At 38.0% G+C, this 26413-nt stretch overlaps 1 protein-coding gene across 1 annotated transcript; it reads left to right on the top strand.

Annotated features, from left to right (window-relative positions):
* Positions 1 to 79: 79 nt before the first annotated feature.
* On the top strand, positions 80 to 26413 carry LOC102542468 (lysine-specific demethylase 4D). The gene is made up of 3 exons (XM_006206747.3): positions 80 to 439; positions 2045 to 2138; positions 23861 to 26413. The coding sequence occupies exon 3, from the start codon at positions 24187 to 24189 to the stop codon at positions 25711 to 25713; it is 1527 nt and encodes a 508-aa protein (XP_006206809.2). The 5' UTR covers positions 80 to 439; positions 2045 to 2138; positions 23861 to 24186; the 3' UTR covers positions 25714 to 26413.

Genomic DNA, 26413 nt, shown 5'->3' with positions numbered 1-26413 from the left:
AGCGGTGGCAGGAACCAATCGGTGGAGGCCAAGGCGGAAGTCGGCGTGACGACAGCAATAGGCGGGGCTGAAACGGCCCAGGGGGCGGGCGTTTGAAATCAGTGCTTTGGAGTAGACTCCAAACATCGTTTTATACCTTCAAGAACCAATTACTTAATATCTCTTCCGTCTTTTCCTTCCCCGACCCCCTCCCAGACTCCTTCATTCCGGTACTGCGCGGACGGAAAGCCCCGGGTAGCCGACAGCACGGCCCCGGCTAGCGAGAGAGCGTAGAAAAGGATTACACCAAACTGTTTAAATCCAACGGCTCCTGCTTCCTTTCTTCTGAGCTAGACCCAACAAACCTAGAGAGTTGGGCTACGGAAAGACTAGTATTTTCATTTAATTGGATATGAAGAAAGAACAAATATGTACGGGGGCAACCACGATCTTTATAAAGGTACCATTCCTGCAAAAATGTTAGTCTTCAAAGCAAAGGTTGTAATCGTATTGTTTGTTAAAATTTTTATTTTTTGAAAAGTGTAAGTTCTAGTGGGAGGGGAGGTGTCACTATTAGAGGTTCATTCATTTATTAACCGACTTTGAACGTTTAGAACAGTGGGCCCAACTGCCAGGAGCACTAGATGCAATTATTATAAGATGGCTACTTATGCATTAGGTGAAGTTTTAATAAGAACGAACAGGAAAAAAAAATGACCAATTGTCCTTACTCCGCCCCCCCTCCCCCCGAAAAAAAAAGTACTCTGGGAGCAGAGATTTTGTTTGCTTAGTTCATCTTGGTATCTAATCATATAGCCCTTGGCCACAGTAGATGCTCGATAAATATTTGTTAAGTAAATGAAAATTCAACTCCCCCAATTTAGTTTCAAATGTAAAGGGCTCATAAAATTGAACATAAAAAAGCTCTTTCCCCCAGAACTCTTTCTTTGAACTTTAAATGAAAGGAAACAGTAGAAAAGGTCCCTTACCACCATAAAGTTCAAGATACAAATCTTGATATTTCTCACAGAAGGTGTTACTCCCCTAGTCTTACACAACTCTGTAAAGGACACTACTGTCATACTGGTTACTCAAACCAAAATCCCAAGGTTCCTAATTTTCCTTCACTCTTCACATCCAGTTTATTTGTAAGTCTTGGCAATTCTACTCTCAAAATATACCTTAAATATCATTCCACAGCAACAACCCTAGTTCAAGTCACCATCATTTTCTACCTGGATTGTATTTGCTCCCAATGAATCTTCCTGCTTCCACTTTTGTCCTACAGTCAATTTTGCATGTAAGCAGTGAGAGTGCCCTTTTGAAATTGTGAATCAGGTAGTATTACTGTTCTGGCATAAAAATCCACTGCATTTAGATTAAAAATCGGATTTCTTAATGTGACTTGAGGCTTCTTAGGGTCTGTTTTTTTTTTTTCTTTTTACCTATTTCTGGCTTTGCTTCTAATCAGTCACTCTCCTGCACACTAAACTCTAGCCACAGCCAATCCAGCATTTCTGTTTCACAAACAAGATTCCTTTACACTAACTTTTCTGTCTGTGCACCAAGATAGCTGTATTACCATTCTTCAAGTTTCAGCTCAAATATCACCTCCTCAGGTTTCCCCTGACATCTACATTTGTATTCCCATCCCCCCAACACACAAATATCTTCATGTCACCTTGTTTTATTTTTTCATAGTACTGGACACTACTGAGTTTATTCTGTTTGTTGTTTATTGCCTTATTTCTTGGCTGAGAGGCAGCATAGCAAAGTCATTAAGAGAAAGGGGTCTATAGCCTGACTATTTTGGTTTTAAAGTCTAGATCTGCCCTTTCCTAGCTGTGAAACCTCAGGCAAGTTATTTTCCCTTTCTGTGCCCTCAATTTCCTCATGTATCAAATGAGGATAATTCTAGCCTGTATCACATAATGTTATTATAAGGATTTAGTGAATTAATACTTGTGCTTAAAACTGTCTCAGCAAACAATACTTGTTAAACAAATGTTAGCTACTATTATTATTAATATTATTTTTATTATTATTGTTTATCTTCCTGTATTAGAACATAAGTTCCAGGAAAGCAGGAACCTTGTCTCTCTTGTTCACTGGTGTATCCTCTGCATATAGAGCAGTGCCTGGCACATAATAGGTGCTGAGTAAGTATTTTTTGAATGAATGAATGATTGATGCACTGTGAAGTGGAGGATTGGCGTAACAGTGGCAAAGTGGTGATGCAATTATAGATAACATCCCAGGGTTTTATGTTCCAACTGCTCTAATCAGCCCTGAGTCAATCACCTTGATTCGTTTATCTCCTGTTCTATGACCTAATCTTTTGCTCACCAACCATGATTAATTTCACTAACACTAATAAACAATATAATCAGTCTACAAAATTCAAAGCTTTGACTTAAATGGTCTGAAAGTATTAATAAGAAAAAGAAACTAAAAAGTTTACTTAAATGATTTTAAAGTACTAATAAAAAACCCAAAACTATGAACTTTTTGACTTAAATGGCTTGAAGTATTAGAAAAAGAAAATAAGAGTAAGTCAAAAACTTACATTTGCCCTCTCAGCCATCTTTACTGGCAAAAAATCTGTGTAACCTCCCAAGAATTCTCATTTTAAACCCATTACCACAAAAATCTGGTTGGGCCCTTATTCTGCCTGCTAATCCTCTTACACTGTCCTTGTTGTGTATTTTCCCCCTCTGCAATAATACGGTTTCACACATTCTCCTCTTTCCTTAGAACTACACACTCTTCCACCTTCCTTTCCCTCCTCACTCTCTCTCCTAGGGATGGATGATCTTCTGACTTCTCTGAGAGAACAGAAGCTCTTAAACAGGACTCCTCATCTCCCCTCCAGCAGATCTACCAGGCTGGCTTTGACTATGACCTTACCATCAGCTCTCCATGTGCTAGGAGAGATGCGGTGACCCTGACCCTCCCCCTTGTGTTCTGTATCCAAATCCCTCCAGCCTTCTTAGTAGCCGGCATCGTGCTGTAGTCTATCTCTTGGAATCTATGAATCCATTTCTTTCAGATCATTCTTATCAGCTTTGGATATGCTATAGAAAAATGCTTCTTCATTTTAATATGACAAAGGTAGTATTTTTAATTCAATGTGAAAAGGGTGTTGTATATAATAACTGTGATCACAAAACTGACTATTCTTATGGCAGTATATAACATAGGAATTCCATCTTCCAAGTTTACACAAGCACTGCGACCAGTTGAATTAAACACCCAAAAGGGAAAAAAAAAGAAATCACAAAAACCTAGAAAGAAATTTAAGAGACTTTGTACTGTTTGGGGTCTGTGATGACCTTTTGATCAAGACAGAGCATCAAAGAGCTATAAAAGAAATAATTTTAAAGATTCATCTATATAAAAAGTTAATTTTATGGCAGAAGATGCCCATAAGGAAGTCAGAAGATGAATGCTAGATTGACAGGTAAATGCTATAGTGCCTATAACATATAAAATGTTACTCCTGCTGCTGCTACTACTACTACTAATATGCATAGTATAAAAAATGCAACGACCCAATTAAAAAATGGGCAAAGAATGTAAACAGGCCATTCAGAAAAAGCAATTCCAAGCAGATAAGCAACACGAATGACACTCAACTTCTCTATTAGGAAAACGGAAGTAAACTAGCAGTAAGTCCTCATATTACACCATCAGATTGGCAGCAGTTTTTTTTTAAATTAATAATACGGTTGGATGGGATTGGGAAAACGGGGATCCAGGCAGACAGCAAGGGGTGTTGGTTCCCATTTCCCTCACAGTAAAGCTGAAAGGTGTTCGTAGTGACCTATAAGGCTCTCCCCTACCTTCCTGTCTTGCTCATGTCTCTCCAGGCTGCGTGCCTTCCTGGTGTTGTCTGAACATAGCTCTTGCCTTATGCCCTTTGCACTAGCTGTTTACTTGGTCAAGAACACTCTTACCTGTCTTCAAGTGTTTGTCAAGTGAGGTAAACTAAGCATGACAATCCTAATTACAGTTGCAACCATTCTCCCACTTTGTCCTCCCAAATCTCGCACTCCTTGTCTCCCTCTCCCTTATCCTGCTCTTTCAATGTAGCACTTAATGACCATCTATGATTCCGTATAATTTAGTTATATTTATTATTTCTTTCTGTATCTATCCCATGCAGAATATAAATTCTATAAGGGCAGGAATCTGTTTTGCCTGGGGAGGTAGACAGCATATAAAACAGTGCCTGGATTGGTGCCTGTAAAATGTTTTCAAAATGAGTGAATGAATGAATGAGTAAGTTTTAACAGGAAAAGCAATCACATTTTGTTACAAAAAGTTACTGCCTTAACCACTTATATTTTAAAAGAAAAAAAGTAATTTTCATTCTGCTAGTCTGAAATCCAGATTTGAAATGAAGATATGCCAAGACCCAGAAAGATAATTTCTTTTCAGAAAAGAATCTCTAAATGAAAAAGTATGTGATTATCAGGCTGTATATGTTCCATCAGAATTCTGATTCAGTTAGCCCACTCCTCATCCAAGCACAACTCTAATTTAACCCAGCCTCCCTCCTCTTCTGATTGAATCACATCCTCAATTCTAGTACACCCTCTCTCTTATCTACAAAGTTACTAGCCCACAAAATGTGAAACTTTTGCTTGAAAGTGGAAGAAAAAACCCAATGGTCACGAGTCAGAATCACATTTTAAAGTAATATAAATAATGGCATCTGTTTTAAAATTTTAACCTGAAAATGACCAACTTTCTAATTTAAAAAGTTGATGCTTTCGTCTGTTTTGACAAGTAAAGAGAATAGAAACAGTAGCTTGCCTTCTACCAACAAAATCCTGATTTTAAATGAAGATGCTTTGGAGCCTAGAGGGATGACTTCCTGGTGATAACCTCAGTATGAAATTTGCTGATTGTCCAGGCTAGAGTACTGGACAGTGTTATAATTTAACTACCTCTTAATCTGAGCACATGGCTACCTCACTAGCTGGCCAGTCCATTAACACTAAGAAAATTAAAAATAAACATAAAAAATAGTTAAAACTAGACAACAAAAATAAAGGAAATAAAGTGACAGGAAAAGACATATCAAATAAATTCTAAACAATAACAAAGAACTTTAGCAATATTAATTATCCAAAGTATTCTTTAAATAAAGTAGCATTTAACAAGGACGTTAATGTGGGCATCTTACTGCATCACAAAGAAAAATCCACTAGGAAATTATTACAGTCATGAACATATATGCAACTAACTACAGTCTGGAAAAAATAAACAGTAAAAATAAAGAATTAATAGGAAAAACTGCAAATCCACAATCGTGATGGAAATTTGTTTAACATAAACTTCTCTCAGATTGATAGAGTAAGTAGACAACTTAACAACATTGAAGCATAGAAGCAACATTGTGCATGGATATATGTGTTTATTGCACTTATATATGCACCATATGTATTTATACTCATATATTACATTTATATATGTATATAAAATCCTTCAACCAAAACAAGAGAGTACATCCAACCTAATTAAACACCAGAGAGTTCACATGGGAAAACAAAAACAAAAACAAGAGAATACACAGTCTTTTCAATAAGCATTGAATATGTACAAAATTTAATCAAAGTCCCCAAATAAATTTTAATAAATGCCTATGGTTTCATTTCTAAATGATAGTTAGTATTGCCAAGTTTTGAACTTTGTATAAATGAATCATATGTGTTCTTTTTTGTTTTGCTTTTTTACTTAATGTGTATTATGTGTAGCTGTTGTGTAATCTGTAGAATTTCATTGCATAAAAAATACATAGTATAATTATGTTTTTAGTATGTCGGTGTTACAAATAATGCCATCATGAGCATTCCTTTAAAAGTGCAGAGGTGCATGTGCATACATTTCATATATAGATCCCATCGTTAGGATAAGAGTTCTCCTTGTACTGTAATCACACCACACTTGATATTGTTCAGCTTTTCAGTTTTAGCTTATCTGCTGAGTGTATAGTGATATCTTATTGAGGTCTTAATTTTCATCTCCTTGATTACTAATCACCTTTTACAAGTTTATTGTCCATCTGGATTTCTTTTGTGAGGCATCTGTTCAGTCTTTCTATCGAATTGTCTTTTTCCTATTGACTTCTATGAGTTCTTAATACTTTAGGCATCAGTTCTCTTTCACTTACTTGTGCTACACATACATTTTCCATATCTTGGCTTCTCTTTTTGGTTTATTTTGATATATATAAGAATTAATATTTGGGTAGTTCAATTTATTAATCCTTTCCTTTTTGCTTAGTGCATAGTATTCCTTGCTTTAGAAATTCTTCCCTGCTTTTAGATTATATTAATATTCTCAGATATTATTTTCTGAAGGTTTTATAGTTAAGCTTTTCACAGTTCCACCTGGAATTCATTTTTGTGTGTGGTTTGATAGAGAGGTCTTGAAATGTGGTAAAGCAACTCTTCTTACCTTGTCCCTCTTTTTTGAGTACTATTCTCTGCCCTTTGTACTTCAGTATAAAATTTAAAATATCATGTTCTGTGAAAATACTTCTGGGACTTTGATTGGGGTAACATTGAAACTATAGATCAATTTAAGAATTGGCATTTCTGCAATATTGAGTCTTCAAATCTAGTAATAGGTTATGTCTTTTCTAATTACTTAGGTCTTCTTTAATTGCCCCTAAGTAAATTTATGTTGTCTTCCTAGAGATCTTGCAAATTTTTGTGAGCTTTAGTCTTAGATACCACTTAATTTTTAATACTATTGTAAATGATATCTTTCTTAAATTTTAGTTTAATTGTTTACTGCTGGTATGTATAGATATAATTGTTTTTTAATATTTGCTACTATAAATTCAGACTGTTCTAAACCCTCTTACTAATTAAAATAGTTTTTTCTTAGATCTTTTGAGTTTTTACATATACAGTCATATCTAAGAATAATGACAGCTTTGTTTCTTCATTTCTGAGCCCCTCCCCTTTTTTTTCCATTCCCTTCTTACATTGGATAGGACATCTAGCACAATGTTGAATAAAAGAGGCGATCACAGGCTTCCTTTTCTTTTTCCTGATCTGAAAGGCAAAGCTTTTAACTTTTAATTATTAAGTATGATATTTACTGAAGGTTTGGGGTAGATGCATTTTATTCAATTAGAAATTTCCCTACAATTTTTGGTTTGCCAAATGGATGACAGATATAATCAAAAACTTTTATGCATCTGAGGTTGTCTTTTAACCTTAGAGTGTGTGTTGTTATATTCATTTATTTAACTAACAACTAACCTTTCATTCCTGGAATAAACCCATCTTGATCATGATGAATATATTACAAGAATCATTTACTCAGATTCTACTTAGCAATTTTGCATCTATGTTCATAAGTGAGATTGGCCTATTATTTTCCTTTCTCACAATGTCCTTATTGTAGACTTGTATATGCAGTTTGTATTGTAAGATATGTTGGGAAATACTCTTCCTTTTTCTGTTTTCTAGGAAACTTTGTCTAAGATTGGAATTACTTCTTCCTTGAATATTTGGTCAAATTTACTGGAGTAGCCATTTGGGATCTAGAGTTTACTTTATGAAGAGTTTTGATGACTGCTTTAGTTTATTTGATGATTATATATACACTCAGCATTCTATTTCTTCTTGTGTCAATTTTGCTATTTATATTGTTCTAAGAATTTATTTATTTCATCTGAATTTTAAAATATGTTGGCTTTAAGATGTTTACACTGTCTTTATTTTCTTTTTTATGTCTGCAGCATCTATAGTGATGGCCTGTTTGTCTTTCCTAATATTCACACCTTCTATTTTTAGTCTTTACATTTTCACCAGGGGTTTATTGATTTTTTAGACTTTTCAAAAAACCCAACTTTTGGTTTTGTTCATCTTCTTTACTATTTCATCAATTTTTGATCTTATTTTTATTATTTTCTTTCTTCTCCTTTCTTTGCTGTACTTTTTTTCTGATTTTCTGCAATGGATACTTAGCTGGTTTAGTTTTCCAGCCTTCCTTCTTTCTTTTCTTAGGTATTTATTTAAACCTATAAATCTCTTTTTTAATACTGTTTACCAGTATCCCACTAGATTTGAAATGTAGGATATTTACTCTCATTTAGTTTAAAATATTATTAAATTTTACTTCTATTTATTTCTTAATAAAAGATTTATTTAGAAATATATATTTAATTTTATAAAATCGGGGGCTTTCTAGTTATCTTTTTAATATTAATTTCTAACTTTATTATTTTGTGGTCAGAGGACATGTTCTGCCTGCTTTCAGTCCTTTGACATCTGTTGAAACTTGTTTTATGGCCACAATTTTATGGTCAATTTTGTAAAATTTTCGTAGTACTTGAAAAAAATTATATTCTGCCGTTTGGGAGTACAAAGTTCAATATATGCCCTTTAGGTCAGTTTTTAAATTGCCTCACTCAAATACTCTATATTGCTTTTCAACTACTTGATCATTTAATTAGGTCCTGTTTTATGCCTTTCTTCCCTGGGTCTCTGTCCTTCTGAAAAGCATCTCAGGTTAGGTGATAAATGATAGCATGTAACATGTTAAAAGTTTAGAACTGCTCATTAATATCTGAAATGCGTGTAGAATTTCTATGAACTGAGTCAACATTCAGCATTTTATTGGAGATCATATCTATATAAGACTTTCATTCCTAACTGGTTCAAAAAAAAAAAAAAGTAAAAAAGCTGTGACTACTGGAAGAGATATCATTTTTGTATATATTTTCAGAAAATATTATCTACATGAAAAACTCTAGAATCAATGGTCAAGCTAATAAAACTAGTAGGAAATAAGAAGTATAATGTTGAAAAGAGATATAAGATCAATAAATAATAGAAGTTAATAGAAAAAAGTGTCCACTCACCATGCACTAAAAAATTACAAAGTTCCTACGAATAAAGCAGAGGAAACAGATATATATCTTTATGGATAAAATTCGGAAACTTTATTGAAATGCTCACAAGATCTGAATAAATGGAGGACTATACCGGTTAATGTGTGGGAATGCTATGTCTACCTCAAACTTTAATTTTATGGAATTTCAATTTAAATCAACAAGGTTTTTATAGAACTTGATAAATTTATTCTAAAATGAATACTTAGATTTAACTTTACTAATCGAGTTAAATTCTTAAAAAGCTGAGTAGGGACATGGGGACTAGCTTTACCAATTACCAATAATAATATAAAGCTGTAATAATTTAGATAATATAATTTGGCACAAAAATGGACAAAAAATCAACGGTCTTGAATGGAAAGCTTAGAAAGAGAACATACTTATTTTGGAACTTGGCATATGAGAGTGGAGGATTCCAACTTAGAAGGAAGATGGCAGACGATTGGACTTCTACCAAAAAACCCCAACAGCGATATAGATCCCTACATCCCAACAACAACATCCTAAATGAGTGAAACAAATAAAGATGAAAAACAAATAGATTAAAAGGAAATGAAATCTTCAGGACTTCAAGGAAGAGTAGATTATTTAAACAGGACATAAGGGGACAAAGCATAGTGGAAAAGATTAATAAATGTGGTTACATTTTATTTTTCAAAATAGCTAAAAAAAAGACACCATAAACAAATTTAAATGGAGGTAGTGGGCTAGGATAAGACATTTGAAATGATACAATAGATACAGAATTAGTATTCCAGACATTTAAAGAACTTTTACAGATCAGTAGAGAAACAAAAACAATCTAACTGAAAAAATGAACAAAGGATATTACTGGCAATTATCAAAACCTACAAAAGGCCAATAAATCAGTGAAAAAGCATGTCACCAGGAAACAGATTGCATAACATTAATATTAATATAAAGAAGATAGTTTATTTTAGCAATCAAGTCATCAGCAACTAAACAGTGGACGTTTTCAAGTGCACCTAGGGGCATGGAAAAAGAAACTCTCCTATTCTGCTAGTGAGTGTGTTAATTAGGAAAATCACTAGATAAAGGATAAAGCAACTTGACATTGCCTAATAAAATACAGAATGCAGTTTCTGTATCATTAAAAAATAACATCAAAATATCTACCCTAAATAAATTCTCACACATAATTACTAAGACATATGTATAAGGTTTTTAATGAAGCATTGTTTGCAATACAAAACACTGAAATGTAAACACTCACCAATAAAGAAATGCATTAAAAAATATATTCTTGAGGGGGAGGGTATAGCTCAAGTAGTAGAGCACATGCTTAGCATGCAAGAGGTCCTGGGTTCAATCCTCAGCACCTTCTCTAAGAAATAAATAAATAAACCTAATTACTGCCCCACCCCTACCAAAAAAAAAAAAACTAAAAAGATAAAACAAAAATCAGATTTAAACAAATGTATATATTCTTATAGCAGATTATATATGTGTATATATGAATATATCTTGAAACTGTTAATGTTGAATTTTAAAGTTATAAATATGTTAACATATTTGGCATAAAATTATTTATATAAAATAAAAGTAGCAAAAACACAAAACAATACTACATTTGTGGATACACAACACACACACACACATACACACACACAAATGAAAAGACTTCCACAGATAGAAAGTGCACCAAACTCACGCAGGTTATTTCTTCTGGGGTTGGTGAGGAGAACGAAATTAGGATTTGGGCTTAGATCTAAAAAGGGACTTCTGCTTCATCTGAAATATTTATTTCTTCTATTTAAAAGTACCTGAAGCAGAAAGAAGACCCTTCAGGATGTCTGTTCAACATTACAATGGAGATTCTAGTGAGGGCAGTTAGGCAAGAGAAAGAAATGAAAAGTATCCAAATTGAAAAGGAAGAAATAAAACTATCTTTATTGAAAGATGGAATGATTTTATATAGAGAAAATCTTAAGGAACCACTAAAAATCTACCAGAACAAGTAAGTTCAAGAAGACTGCAGGATATACAATGTCAGTATACCAAATTCAGTTGCTATCTATACACCAGCAATGAGCAATCTGAAAATGAAATTAAGAAGACTTTCCATTCACAGTAGCATCAAAAATAATAAAGTGCTTAAGAATAAGTTTAACAAAAGAACTGTAAGATTTCTACACTGGGAACTACAAAACATTGTTAAAGAAGAGCTAAATAAATGGAAAGACATTTCATATTCATGGGTCAGAAGACAATATTGTGAAGATGGAATTACTTCCCCAGTTGATCTCTGGATTCAGTGCAATTTCTATTATAATTCCTGCTGGGTATTTTCCCCCAGAAATTAGAAGTTGATCCTAGAACTGATATATAAACACTAAGGACCCAGAATGATCAAAACGTCTTGAAAAAGAACAAAAAATTTGGATGACTCACATGTCCCCATTTTAAAACTCACTGCAAAGCTTCAATAATCAAGACATTGGTATAAGGATAGCTCTATAGTTTAATGGATAGTTATATCCTTAAATGAAATAGAATCAACAAAAGTTTCAAGACATTTCAACAGTGAAAGAATAGTTTTTTCAATGACTGTTGCTGGAACAATGGCTATCCACAAACAAAAGAATAAATCTGGATCCTTACACCATAAACAAAAACCAAGTGGAAATTGATCATAGACCTAAATGTAAACTAAAATTATAAAGCTCTTAGAAGAAAACACAGGGATATATCTCCAGGACCTTGAACTAGGCAATAGTTTCTAAGATAAAACACCAAAATCACAAGCAATAAAGAAACTGATAAATTGGATTCATCAAAATTCAAAACTTGTATATTTCAAAAGTCATAAGAAAGTGAAAAGATAACCACAGATTGGGAGAAAATATTTGCTAATTGTATATTCAAAAAGGGACTTGTAATCTGGACGTATAAAGACCTCTTGCAACTCAGTAATAAGACAAATATCCCCAAAATAAGCAAAAGATTTGTATAGAAATTTCTTCAAAAAAGATACATGAATGGCCAATAAGCATAGTAAAAAATGTTCAGTATCATTAGCCATTACGGAACTGCAAATCAAAGCAATGGGACATGACTTCACACTGACTAGAAGTGCTACATAAAAAAAAGGCCAATAACAAGTGTTGGTGAGGATATGGAGAAATTGGAACCCTCATATATGACTGATGGAAATTCAGAATGTTGCAGGCACTTTGGAAAACCAGTGTAGCAGTTTCTCAAAATGTTAAACAGTCACCATGTGACCCAGCAATTCCACTTTTAGATATCTATACAAGAAAAATAAAAACATGTCCACTCATAGACTTGTACATGAGTGTTCATAACAGCATTGTTCATAAGAGCCAAAAGATTAAAACAACCCAAATGTCATCAACTGATGAATGGATAATAAAATGTGGTATATTCATAACAGTGGAATATTATTTAACCATAAAAAGAAACAAAATTCTGATATATGCTACAACATAAATGAACCTCAAAAACAGGCTGAATGAAACAAGCCACATATAGAAGACCACATATTATGTGATTCCATTTATATGAAAGGTCCAGAATAGGCACATCTATAAAGACAAAAAGTAGATTAGTGGTTGCCTGGAGCTAAGGGTGGAAATGGGCTGTGACTGCAAATGGACATGAGATTTCTTTTTGGAGTGATGGAAATGTTTTAAAATTGGATTGTGATGATGGTTTCACAGCTCTGTAAATATACCAAAAATCATTGAATTGTACACTTAAAATGGGCGAAAAAATTTTTAATGTAAATTATATGTCAATAAAACTGTTAAAAAAAAAACACTTGAAGCAAATATTACAAAATACTAAGATAATTAAGATACCAGTCCTGGATGGTTGGAATGCAGATTTTTGTTATATATTCTATTTTATCTGTTTTTTTTCATTTCTGGCAGGTAATTAGGTTTATTTATTTATTTACTATGGAGGTACTGGGGATTGAAGGCAGGACCTCGTGCATGCTAAGCATGCACTCTACCACTGAGCTGTACACCCCCTTTCTATTTTCTCCGTTTTTAATGTTTCTCAAAAATAAAAAAAGCACCATAAATTCCTGGGATAATGCATAATTTTTCAGTCTTCTCATTATACTCTTACCTTCAGATACTGTCAGTTAACACCATTCCCAAAGGAAGTGACTTAGAACATCCTCAGTGAAGCCTATCAGTCATACACAGGAAACCCAACTCTTCGGTGTCTGACTCTTCGGCGTAAGCCAAGAATAACTAGATGTATGAGGAAGGCATTTAACATGGAAGACAGATGCCGAAACATCTGGAATGGTGAATTCAGAGGAAACAGACACATGTAAAAGCAAATGAGACTTTTAGAAATCCCTATTCTGTTAGTACATCTGGAGAGAGAAGAGAAAAATCTGCAGCCATGGGAAAGTATCAGAAATGTATAATAAGAGGAATATTCAGAGAATAAAAGGAATTTCTGAAAATTAAAAATAATTGCTACGAGGTTTGGAAAATACAACAAAAGAATAAAGATGGAAAATAAGAGAACAAAGATAAGAAAATTCGAGGATCAGTCCAAGGGGTTTACTATCCAACTAATTGTATTTCCAGAGAGAAAGAACTGAGAATATAGTGGGGAGAAATGTATTTTAAAAGTGGAATAAGAAACTTTCATAGCAATGAAGAACGTGAATCTACATCTACCCCAGTAGTTGACAAAAAGGACACACCAATCATATCTTAATGAAATCTCAGAAAATAAAGAGCAAAGGAATAACCCTGAAAGTTTCTGGTGAGTGAAAACAGGTTGCACAAAAAGCATCAGAAGACTGATAGGTTTTGGATATCTAGAAGCTAGAATTTTATGGAACAATGTCTTCAGAATTCTGGGGTAAAAAGCAGACAAGTAGAACAAAGACATTTTCAGACATGCATTCAGTTATGTCTGTGGCCAAAAACTTTGAATTCTCTCTTTACATTTGAGGAAATTCCCACATTAAGATCCCTGTCTTGCCAAGGTTGAAGCCATAACTCAGTCACCCAGCATCTGCTGCATCCATATGACCTTGGCTCTTCCAATCAGACGTTTCTATGGAAGAGCTCAATTTGAAGAAATGTGTGGAAGTTGATTTTGTACACACTGTGTCCCTAAAGAAGGGTGGTGAGAGACTGAGCTTTCAGAGGCAGTGGTGGCATGCTCTAGTTGGTAATGTCCCTTGCTCAGGGTCTTTGGTGCCTGTGACGAGAGGAGGTATAGGAATACCTTAGTATAGATGGTTGGATAATTTGGGTATTGCTTTTGGAGGCACAGTCACCAAACCTTATTCAGTGGTCCTCCTGGAGATTCTGTGAGCTATTTCATAATCCCTAATGAAGATTCCAAGGATGCTCCTGGTGGATATGCTCCACCAACACAAGGGAATAAACCCGAAAAGAAGACTGAGATGCGGGCAGGGGTGGGACTAGGGGATCTGGATCTAACATAATAGGGGAAAAGAATCCCCACGTTTACAGTGACTGGAAACCCCAGGATGCAGGCTGTGTCACAGCCTAAAGACTAACTGGTCAGATTCAAATAAGCATATGGAGGGCTCCAGGAAGAATATTTCTGAAAAGAGAAATCTGATTTAGTACCTGATGTGCTTTGTATATTTAGAAGAGACTGATACTACTAGAAATGAATTGGGGAATAAATATGTATAAAATCAAGCAAATGAAATAAGACAGTTATTAACTATAGGATAAATTAAAATCAAATTTTGTACATGAAAGTCAGTGCAGTTATGGTACACTACATGGCTCAGTTGTATCTGATTTTATGTGATAAAAATTCAGACTTGATTTACCCCCCGAAATTGATAACAGCTATATGAGAGGAGAGGTTAGGGGAAGTCTGTGTGTGCTGGGATGGCGAAAAGAACTAGATCCACGTCTTTTATAGTATGTGTCCACAATATCTAAAACTGAAAAGTCTAGAAATACCAGAAAAACAAAACACAGGAAACAGCTAAAATATGTAAAAGTGATTGTCTTTGAGGCCTGGGAATGAGGGAGAGGAAGTATATTTGTCAAGGTTCTTTATTTGCATCCTATAGAATTCGTTTTATTTAGCTTAAGGTGAAGGAGTTTGTTCTGCATTTATTTGTTTTTAGTATTAAGCAGTTTATGGAATCTCTGGGAGAATTCGAAGAACCAGGATCACATACTATTCAAGAAATGTATTTAAAATGTATTGGCAATCCGAAGAAACATATGTTAGAAGTTGTCTTAAAATCTGAGTGACTCTCTTGGAGATATGGGTTCAAGAAGACTTTTGGCCTCTACCTCTCTCTGCTGCCACTTATCACTCTGACTGCCACAGTATCCGTGTAAGAGGAAAGAAAATAGAGTAGACACTGAAGTTTATATTCCCATGCTTAATTTATTATAGGTTAAAATGAAACCATAATGTGACATTTAAGTTGCTGATTTAAAGGTCAAGTCCTAGTCTTTGTCATGATTTAATCTATGCCATTCAATGTCAGGGTTTAACCTGGGCTGTTCATGCCTGGTACTTCCAGCCATGTGTCTTTCTCCTCTATATCCATACTCCTGGATGTTCCTAAATAAGGATCCACACCAAATATTGGCATCTGAGATAAAGAGTCCAGGACAAGCACATTTTAATCTTCTTTTCTATGCATCTTATTGAGAAGGGATGTTGAAAGCTTGTGGAGCAGAAATATGCAAGGATCTTAGAGAAAGAAATTGTGGTATATGTATCTATAGATATACATATACATGTATACAATGGAATACTACTCAGCCATAAAAAAGAACAAAATAATGGCATTTGCAGCAACATGGATGAACCTGGGGATTGTCATTCTAAGTGAAGTAAGCCAGACACAGAAAGAAAAATACCATATGTTATCACTTATATGTGGAATCTAAAGAAAAAGACAAGTGGACTTATTTATAAAACAGAAACAGACTCACAGACATAGAAAACAAACTTATTTTTACCAGGGGAGAAGGGGGTGGGAAGGGATAAATTGGGAGTTCGAGATTTCCAGATACTAACTACTGTATATAAAATAGATAAACAACAAGTTTCTACTGTACAGCACAGGGAACTATATTCAATATCTTGTAGTAACTTGTGGTGGAGAAGAATATGAAAACAAATATATGTATGTTCATGTATGACTTAAGCATTATGCTGTACACCAGAAACTGACACAAAATTGTAAACTGACTATATATATATATTTATATCTATATATTTTTATATATATATATATATATACACCTTGGAAAGTTGAATCCTAAATTGGCAGCGAGGAAAACCAAGAAGCAACACAACTGTCTCTTAGAACTCAGAAGACTTAAGATTCCATGGCACCAGGGACCTCTGGATGTGGCAGTTAAAATGAAGCTAAGGAGGATTTACTGAAAGTCTGTCTAAGAAGCTGTCAGAACCCCAGGTCCCCTCCCTTCTGCTGGGCAGCAGGGTAAACTGCTCCTCCCTCACCTTGACAGAAGACTAAGCTTCACTTTCTAGAGTAGGTAAAAAGGATAGTTTCTGGACTGGGAATTTCCCAGACCCATTAAGAGCGTGATTGTCATAGGGAAAACCAGTTGATTTAGTGAACTTCACGAGTTGGATATTGGAAAATTTGGGACCCTTTTCCCATGTGGGGGGGAAGCCAGGCCCATCCGCTCAGGAGGAAGATTGGAAGATCCGTCACCGTTGAATACGACCAGCCCTAGAGATACCTGTATCAGAGGTTTACCCAGGAAACAGCCCAGTCAGATCACCATGCAGGAAAGCATAGTCACCAAACCCAAGCATGCATCCTGAGCTTCTAATCAGTTCTTTGTACTGTATTCTTATACTTGAACCGACTGCTAAGGATCACCAGAGCCTTATACCTGAAAGATAGAAACCAAATCAAAACAAAAAAGGAATAAAAAGAAATTTTAAAGAAACAGACTGTGCAGGGGGAAAAACAGCTACAAAAGCCATTGACAGTTTAGTGTTTTTCCAGAGATGGAATAAATGCACCCGTGATACAAGAACAGGAAAATGGAAGGAGGGGTAAGGAAGCTATATACGTAGAGCCAAAGGAAGAGAAATGAGCTGTTGGAAACTAAAAATTTGATAGGAAAAATGAAAAAAAGACAGTAGAAGTAGGTTTGGAAGATAAAGATGAAATTTTTTCAGAAGATAGAACTTAGTGATAAAGGGATAGAAAAATGGGAAAAGAAAAGATACAAGAATTAGAGGTCTGATCCATGTATCCAGATGCAGGAGTTAACGTAAAGAGGAAAAGAGAAGAGGAAGTTGTCAAAGAAGTAGCTAAAATTTTTTCCTGAAACTAAAGAACCTGAATTTTGAATTAAAAAAAAATTAAGAACACTGGAACAAAGAAAATCTCCTATAAACTAAGAGGTAGGGAGAGAAAACACACAACAAACTAGGACTAGGAATCAGATTTACATCTCCCTTATTTGCCACGCTATACTCACAGAACAATTTTTTAAGTTAGTAAAATAAGCAAAAAACCTAGTGAGAATTAAAGATATAATTAAACTCAGAATTAAAGGTATAATTAACATATAAAAAATGGTAAGGTAATATTTATCTGCCTCTGGATGGGGAAGCAACTTTCTAAACAAAAGCACATAAATACACACACACACACACACAAAGAAAACTTGGAGGAATTATTTTTTAAAGACATAGAGGAAAGACTTCCTTATTTCCAGAAATCAATCAAGTTTAAGAAATTCATCAAATTTAATCACTCTGATAAAAAGAAAATACTTCAATCGTTAGCACTGTCAAGTTTCCTTAGATAAAGAGTTTCTGTGTTACTGGGGATACTAAGGATAAAATGGAAGAGTATCTGAAATGAAAGGGTATTAATTCTCGGCTAGTACCTGTAGCTTTGTGAAAGCAGCACAGAGGCAGTCTCACAGTAAAAGCAACCATCTGAGACCCACAGAGACGTGACACGTTTGTCTGGAGAGCTGAAGGATCACTGTCATTGTACCTGGCAAATTCTGAGCAGTTTTGATTTGAGCACAGAGTTACACTTATAAAATCAGAGTATCTCCTTTGGATGCTCAAGATCTGAAGATCAATATATATGTGTTAATTATTTATTACAGATAGATGGTAGCCTGGCCTCATTCTTCCTAGGATCCTTAGAAATGTAGATAGGAAATAATTTAGTTTATAAAACAGATGTAAAGTGCTCAACTCAAAGTTTATTTTAATTGTCTATTAATAATTCAATAAGAAATGAGGGCTTGTGTGGTATTCATAATCAGCATTTTATTGTTTCTTAGGGGAAAGGCCCTTGGCATGATATTGAAATTTTTGATATTAATTCTTCTAAATTGTTCCACTTTCCTCTTTTCATTTCTTTAGAGCAGATTTTCAGATACAAGAATGAAGTATTTGATTACATATTTAAAAAAAAGAATTTTAAATAAAATCATTGTGGAAAAAAATTTTAAGATTAAAAAATGAGGGTGAGATGGGGAGACTATCAGATGGTACAGGTAATCTTGGCCCTTGTAGATCCTCCAGGTCTAGCTTGAGTGTGATAGCTGTAAGTAGAAGAGGTAGGCAAGCTGGATCCTTGGGTTCTTGACTAAGGAAGGTGAAGGGACCACAGAAAGCCTCCCTGGGGCGTATAGCTGTCCTTGGGGTCTCACAGTAGACTATCATGGGGTCCCCTGACAGTAGTCACTGAGCACCTGTCTGGGGACAAGGAGATGTACTAACCAGCAGTGACTAGGATAACTGTATTGCCATCTGTGGAAACGAGGACATCCAAAGGAGGAAGTCAGTTTCAGAAGGAAGATGAGCAATCTGTACAAAACAAGTTGATTTTCAGGGGCTCTGTGGGCCATCCAAGGTGGAGAAGCAAGGCAGAAGCTTAGGAGAAAGTCAGTGCTATTAGATAAAGCTATGGCAGTAAGTAATATCTTTAAAGAGAGAGAGTGTGAAACAAAAGAAAGCCAGGAATATAAGTAGGAAGTTTAAAAAGAGAAATAAAAAGAGTTAAAAGAGAGATGAGAATTGAGCTGTGAAATAAGCCTGCGCTTGTGTAGTAGAAGCAATGGAACCCAGGAGAGAGAAAAGGACTAGAGAGTCAAGTAGTATCAGTGCCCTGGAGTCAGAGACATTTTAGGAGGAAGGAGGAGGTGTTCCAGGCACCACTGACGTGGCAAGATAAAGGGTGACCTCTGGAGCAGCATGTGGGAGACAGTTTGATGATTTACAGAGATCAATTTCAGCAGAGAAGTGGGGTCAGAGTCAGGAGATGAGAGATGAGGAAATGTGTTTGTGAAGGTAGATTGTTGTTGTTTACATTTCGACACGTTTGGTATCAACAGGAAGGTGAGAGAAGGGACAGTAGCTCAAATCAGGAAAGAGACTGATGACTGATGATTTAAGTAAAAGATGATAGGGGTTATCTAATTGGTGATAGTCCTGGAATAAGCGGAAAGTGTCTAATAAAGGAGTTTAAATGGCGAGATTAACTCTGGAGAAGAGGAGTATCTTCTTTTCCCCTAAGATAGGAGAGCAGGGAGAAATATGGGGTGTAACCAAGAGGAGAGAGGGTGCAATGTGTGCCAAATGGTTCTACTGAACTGTTTTTCTACTTCTCGATTTCTTCCTCCATGAAATGGGGACAATGACAGTACCAACGTCATAGACTAGTTGTGAGGTTTGAATGAGATACTATATAGAAAGTGCTTGATGAAGAGCAAGGCAAAATGAAGTTCAAATAAAGGTGATGCTTGCTGTTGTAGAGATGAGAAGCGCCAGAAGAGAACCATAGGAAATGAAAAGAGTTGGTGCTTTCTTGGGGCAGTAAAGGAAGATGAGGGGTCAAGTTCATTCACTTGGGAAGTGGTAGAATTTAAGGACTGAGCAGGAAGGAAATTTTGGAAGAGAGAATGTGGGGAAAGGGAGACACTTTGACATTTAACAGCATAAAATAAAATGATTTCAAGACCAATAAAATGGACACAGTTTAAAAGGCCCCAAGTTTAAAAAATAGGTTTCAAGCATCCCATTCTCTTTCTAGCTTACATTTCTTAGTGTTCTACCAGAATTATTTGACCTAATGGAGACATTCAGCCCATGAATCGAATACTGTTTCATGCTCCATTGCTGCCCTCATGTTCTCACTTCCTTCTTCACCCTGGATAGATTTACTGGCTCATCATTATAATCACTCTCTTGTCCCTCCATCCAATCCATCAAGACCTTTGTTTCTCCCTCCTTGAGATACACTTGCCTGGAAAACACTAACCCTAATGAAACTTTATGATTTACTTTCTTCCCATCTTTTGAGTCCCCTTATCTGTGAAGAATAATTCCACAAAGTCATACAGTATGAGTTAGGGAAGCACATCAAGATCAAGGCACACACAGCTCCCTGTTTCTTCAGCATCTTCACAGAGAGGCGTCCCACATCGAGGAGGGTTTTGTTCTAGTGGAGGCCCCCTCCTCCTTTTCTCTTCCTTCATATAGGGCTTTGATGGCAACAACCTTCTTAAGAAAGGGACATTCAGACTGCTTGGGGAATTGAGCTGCCTAGATGTCATGCCAGACATTTACCACTGTCTGGGAAAGCAGCAGCCCTGTACTTTAGAGGGTACCTGGGGACCTTGGATCCTTGTGGATGGCATAGCCCTCCAGCCATGGGAAGGAGTCTAGGCTAGTCTGTTGTTCAGGTGTTTTGGGATCAACATCTAGGGTCATTTTTGGACAATGCTGCTCCTTCATAACAGTCTATCCCCAGGACTCGGAGTGCTCATCAGTTACATGTGGAATAGGAAGAGAGGTTATTTGACTTCCACCCAATCTTTAGAGTCTAAGTTAATTGCATTTGTCATACGTCCTTAAGGATGAGCTAGATTTTTGGTCACTTCCCCTCCCCACCAGTTATTAGCAGTACATTCTATAGAGAACTTGAGGTTGTTTCTTTCACCCTTTGACATTGAAGTTGGAAAAAGAGAGGAGTGTAATGATCCTCTGTAACCCTCCTTCTGCGTGTTCCTTGGGGCATGAGGCTCCAGCTAGAGCAGAGGTGCTGAGAGCTACCACTGCTCACTCATAGGGCCCCTGCGGGGCTGCAGCAAACATTTGTTTGATGCACTCTTACAAAAGCTACCAACAGGGGTCACAGAGAGCAAGCTCTGCCTGGCTATTTTTGCCCCAGATCCCAGACCCCAAAGAAAGGAAAAAGGCTTTATGTTTAGTCAGTGAAGCCAACTTGTGGTGACCTCCCTGAGGATAGGGGTGGTGGAGGATAGGGCCCCGGCCCTAGCATCCTCTTGCAGATAAGCTCTAGGGACCTCCGGTACGTCTTGCAGACCACAGGAGATGTGGGGGGGGGGTTCTATGAGTGAACAGTGGCAGGCAAGGTGATCTTTTATAGTCTTACGGGGGGGACTGCAAGGTGAGAAGATGAAGGGCCTGATCTCTAAAGGCATTTGACCTCCTCCTCGCCCCATTTCTTTGGCACAGGTTTCTTCTCCTCCCTGATTCATGTGCAGACCCGGATGGTGTTTCTTGCCCTGATAACTGCTGACTCTACTCTACTTTTCCTCCCATTCTGGCAACTTTCCCAGGGGAATCTTTCAGTTCCTAAAAGGACTCTGAAACCTGTATAACTTTCAGAGCCCACAAAACCTGGATCTGCTCTTGGTTTCTGGCAAACTTCCAGGGAATTTGTCCAGAACCAGTAATTCACAAATGTCCAACAATTTTATAAGGTGACTCCAAGTAGGTTCAGAATCTCTAGGAAGTCTCCTCCAATTTCATGCACCAACTGAAGATAAGAGCAGTCACGCCTGTCCCTCCGGACAGTGAGCCTGGGTAATTTCCCTTGTAGGAGGGAGCCGGGCACTAACCCTCCGCGGGTTTGCCAGCCTTTCCCGTCCACTCAGTGACACTCTGTCTTCTTAGCAAGTCCTCCAGTCACAGTAGCTCTGACTATAGAGGAAACTGAGTTTACAACATTTCTTTTGTTTTTAAGATATGATTTCAGACTTGTGCAGGGTCAGCAGGTCTTTGTCGCCTGTATTTTCTTGTAAGAAATCTCCAAGGAAAAATTTCAGGCAAAATACCTGTGTTTTGTGGACTGATAGTGTTTAAAAAAGAGGCCTTTTACTAGACAGTTGGAGGAGATGATTGGATAGCTGGTTGGATTCAATCAGGATCGGATCAGGAAGGATGGAATTAGGGTGGGGCTGATTTGAGTAGAATCTTGAAGAGATACTGGGTCCTGATTGTTGGTTCTTGTTTTCTTTGGAAATGTTTTCTTGAGGGAGTACATGTTTTCTTGAGAGGAAAATCATCTCTAATTTTATCCAAAGCAAGACTATCAGAGGAGACTTCACTGAGAAGGTGATGTTTGTGCTGAGACTTGAGAGTTGCCTGGGTGCCAAGACCACCAGGCAGGAGACACAGCCAGGAGTGTGGCTGGAACTGAGAGAGCAGGAGGTACAAGGAGAAAGGGGTGAGGTCAAGAGGTGATCATGTAGGGGCCAGATCATGCAGGGATTTGTCGGACATTTGGAAGATTCTAGGTGGGATGGAGTAGATGTACTTGATGTTTGAGGAGGGAGGAAGGTGGACTAGAATATTTAGAGGCTGGAAATTAGGAGAGTGTAAAAGGATTAGGAAACAGTCTTAAGGGGCACTTGGAATGTGTTAATGAAGTAGTTTGCTAATGTGCCTTTTTTCCCCTGCCATTAATGGGACTTTTGTTTCACTGTTAAGGCTGCTAGTTGCTATTTTTACATTGAAATTCTTCTTTTTTTTTTTATTGATTTATAATCATTTTACAATGTTGTGTCAAATTCCAGTGTAGAGCACAATTTTTCAATTATACATGAACAAATATATATTCATTGTCACTTTTTTTTCTCTGTGAGCTGCCTACACTGAAATTCTTTATCTTACAAAAAGAACTTTCTCTTGATGTTTTCAAGTAAGAACTTAAAAACGCCCGTGAATAGATGTTGAATTTCACTAAATCCTTTTTTGGTATCTACAAGATGGTATTTTTCATTTCTTCCTTAATGCTCTGAATTATATCATTAGATTTTCCTGTATCGAATCATCCTTGCAATCCTGGAATTCTGGGATACATTCTATTAGGTTAGAATGTATTATTCTTTTACTATATTGCTGTTGTTGGATAACACTCTACTTTATGCTTTCATCTATGTTTATAAATAAAAATGGCTTGTAGCTTTATTTTCTGTTGTCTTTTTTTTTTTTTTTGGTTTTGCTATCAGAGATCAGAATAGCCTCATCTGAGTAGCTTTCCAACTTTTCCTATACTCTGAGACAACTTGCATAATAAGAGTAAACTTTTCCAAACAGAAACAGACTCATAGACATAGAAAACAAACTTATGGTTATGGGGAGGTGGGGAAGGAGGTGGGGAGGGAGGTGGGAAGAGGGAGCTCGAGGCTTGCAGATACTAACTGCTACATATAAAATAGATAAAAACCACATGAAATCATTGCCATGTTTATTCCATTGTATGAATATACTACAATGTATTTTTCCATTCTACTGATGATAGGCATTTGGCTTGTTTCCAGTGTTTAGCTACTAGAAATAATGTTGTTGAAACTATTCTTTGCTGTGACTTTTAATGCACAGCCACACACATTTCCTAGGATGGCTGAATCATAGCACATGGGTAAGCTCGATTTTAGAGATACTGTCCAGATAGTTTTTCAAAGTGAAGGTAATGATTTCTGTTCTCCTTGGGGTATGAGAATTTACATTGTTCCACATCAACACCATCTTTTGTATTGTTCATCTTATAGAATTTTAGCCTTAATTTCAGTGGGCAGTTATATTCCATGGTGGTTTTATTTGTAGTTCTCTTATAACTTTTTCCAAACATTGGCTTTCAACCTTTCTGTATTATTTTTTTTTTCCTTCTAGGCTTTGTTTTCGACACTGTCCTGAAGACACTACATTCAGAATACCCACCCAGGACTGGGTGATTCACTAGACCTCAAAGGACACAGCCAGGTGTCAACTGAGGAAAATCATCTAGTTGCAGGCTCAGGCACCATCAATCCTGGGCTCCCCACAGTGGACTCCCCTGAAGAATCCCCAAGCAGAAGAAATATCTCATTTGCATAAAAGTCCACCGGAGGTTCCTGCTGACTCAAAGATATTCAAACCCACTTTTGAAAAAGTAGCATTTTTTAGTATCCTCTCCTATACAGAACAAACCTAGACATTTGGGAGTTTGTTGTTTATTAATGGAAAGTATGAAGTCTAAGGCCAAATGTACCCAGAACCCAAGTTGTAAAATAATGGTATTTCATCCAACCAAAGAAGAGTTTAACGATTTTGATAAATACATTGCTTACATAGAATCCCAAGGTGCACACCGAGCGGGCGTGGCTAAGATAATTCCACCAAAAGGATGGAAAGCCAGGCAGACCTACAATGATATCAATGACATCTTAATAGCCACTCCCCTCCAACAGGTGGCCTCTGGCAAGGCAGGTGTGTTTACTCAATACCACAGAAAGAAGAAAGCCATGACCGTGAGCGAGTATCGCCACTTGGCAAGCAGTGACAAATACCGGACTCCACCACACTTGAGTTTCGAGGAACTGGAGCGCAAATATTGGAAAACTCGCGGCTACGATTCCCCGATCTATGGCGCGGACATCAGTGGCTCCTTATTTGATGAAAACACCAAAGAGTGGAACCTGGGCCACCTGGGAACCATTCAGGACCTGCTGGAGCAGGAGTGCGGAGTGGTCATCGAAGGCGTCAACAGCCCCTACCTGTACTTCGGCATGTGGAAGACCGCCTTCGCCTGGCACACGGAGGACATGGACCTGTACAGCATCAACTTCCTGCACTTCGGGGAGCCCAAGACCTGGTACGCGGTGCCCCCGGAGCACGGCCGGCGCCTGGAACGCCTGGCCAAGGAGCTGTTCCCGGGCAGCTCGCGGGGCTGCGGGGCCTTCCTGCGGCACAAGGTGGCTCTGATCTCGCCCACGGTCCTCAAGGACAACGGCATCCCGTTCGGCCGGGTCACTCAGGAGGCTGGCGAGTTCATGGTGACGTTCCCCTACGGCTACCACTCTGGCTTCAACCACGGCTTCAACTGTGCGGAAGCCATCAATTTCGCCACCCCGCGCTGGATCGACTATGGCAAAGTGGCCTCGCAGTGCAGCTGCGGGGAGGCGCGGGTGTCCTTCTCCATGGACGCGTTCGTGCGCATCCTGCAGCCCGAGCGCTATGAGCTGTGGAAACGCGGGCAGGACCGGGCGGTGGTGGACCACACGGGGCCCACAGCGCCTGGCGGCCAGGGGCTGAGCGCCTGGAGGGACGTCCGGGTGCCCGGGGAGGCCGCGATGGGTCCGAGGCACCGCCCACCCCGCCTGGCCTTGCAGAAGCTGGTGGCCGCGGGCAGTAGGACCCGCCGCCAACACTCTGTGCGTCCGGCGTTCCGGCGCCCCTCATTGGCCCGGGGTGCTTCCTCTGCTGCTCAGTTCAGTGTTGCCACTGCCCGCAAACCCCCAGAGCCTGGCCCAACCCCGCCGCTGACCGCAGGTCCATCCACCCCAGATCTCCATCCAGCTGAGAGACATGGTCGCAGTCGTCGTCCTCGAGAACAGGGGACTCAGGAGCTGACTGTCCAGGCCCGGGTTAAGAGGCGCCTCTCAGGAGACGCTACTCAACACCCCGAGGCTCAGCCCTTGCCTACGGGTGGACCCTCCATGGACAGCCGTGCACTGCTGAGCCCTGGACTCCAGCATCCTGCTTAAATCTTCCGAGGACTGCTGTTTCCCCATCCCCTAACCCCAGGGGATGCCTTTGTACCCACTGCTCTTGTGTGTGGAGGATCATTGAGACTGGCCACGTGTACATTTCAGAGCTTGGGTCTTTGCAGGTCACTGGTCTTGCATGACAATCCCTCCCATGTTGCTGCTGGACCAGCTGGGTCCATGCTATTTACCAAATTCTCCAAAGTTTGTTCTTCCTCCCAGACCCGGGGATCTCTGGAAACTGCTCCCTCCTGTGTCACCAGCTGAGCTTCCTCCCCTGGACACCACAGTGTGTCTGGGAACTTGGTTCTGCTGAGTTTGCCGGTGTCCGAGCTACCTCGGCCTCCCACCCCGGGGGCCAACTCCGGGTGCCGCCGAGCTTCTGGAGTCCCTGGGTCTTGTTTACCCTCCACTCTCCTTCCTTTCCCTTTCCTCCAGCTCCGTCCCCTCATCCCCCCTCCTTTTTTTTGACCAAACTAGCCCCCTTTGACCAGTTAGGTCAGTGGAGGCTCAGATAATCATTTATAATCTTTCTGAGGTGTTGATTTATTGAAAAGTGTTCTCTGCCAGTATTTGTTCACAAATATGTGAAAGGTAATCAGAATGTGAAAATCTGACTTTATTTCTAGTGTAGTTTATTCAATCGAGATGTGGTTACTCTTTTCTGTTCTTTCCTTAATAAATATAATAAACGATTTCA

This window comes from Vicugna pacos, chromosome 10, assembly GCF_048564905.1.
Source record: "Vicugna pacos chromosome 10, VicPac4, whole genome shotgun sequence".
Taxonomy (NCBI): domain Eukaryota; kingdom Metazoa; phylum Chordata; class Mammalia; order Artiodactyla; family Camelidae; genus Vicugna; species Vicugna pacos.
This window is presented reverse-complemented; position numbering and strand designations above follow the sequence as displayed.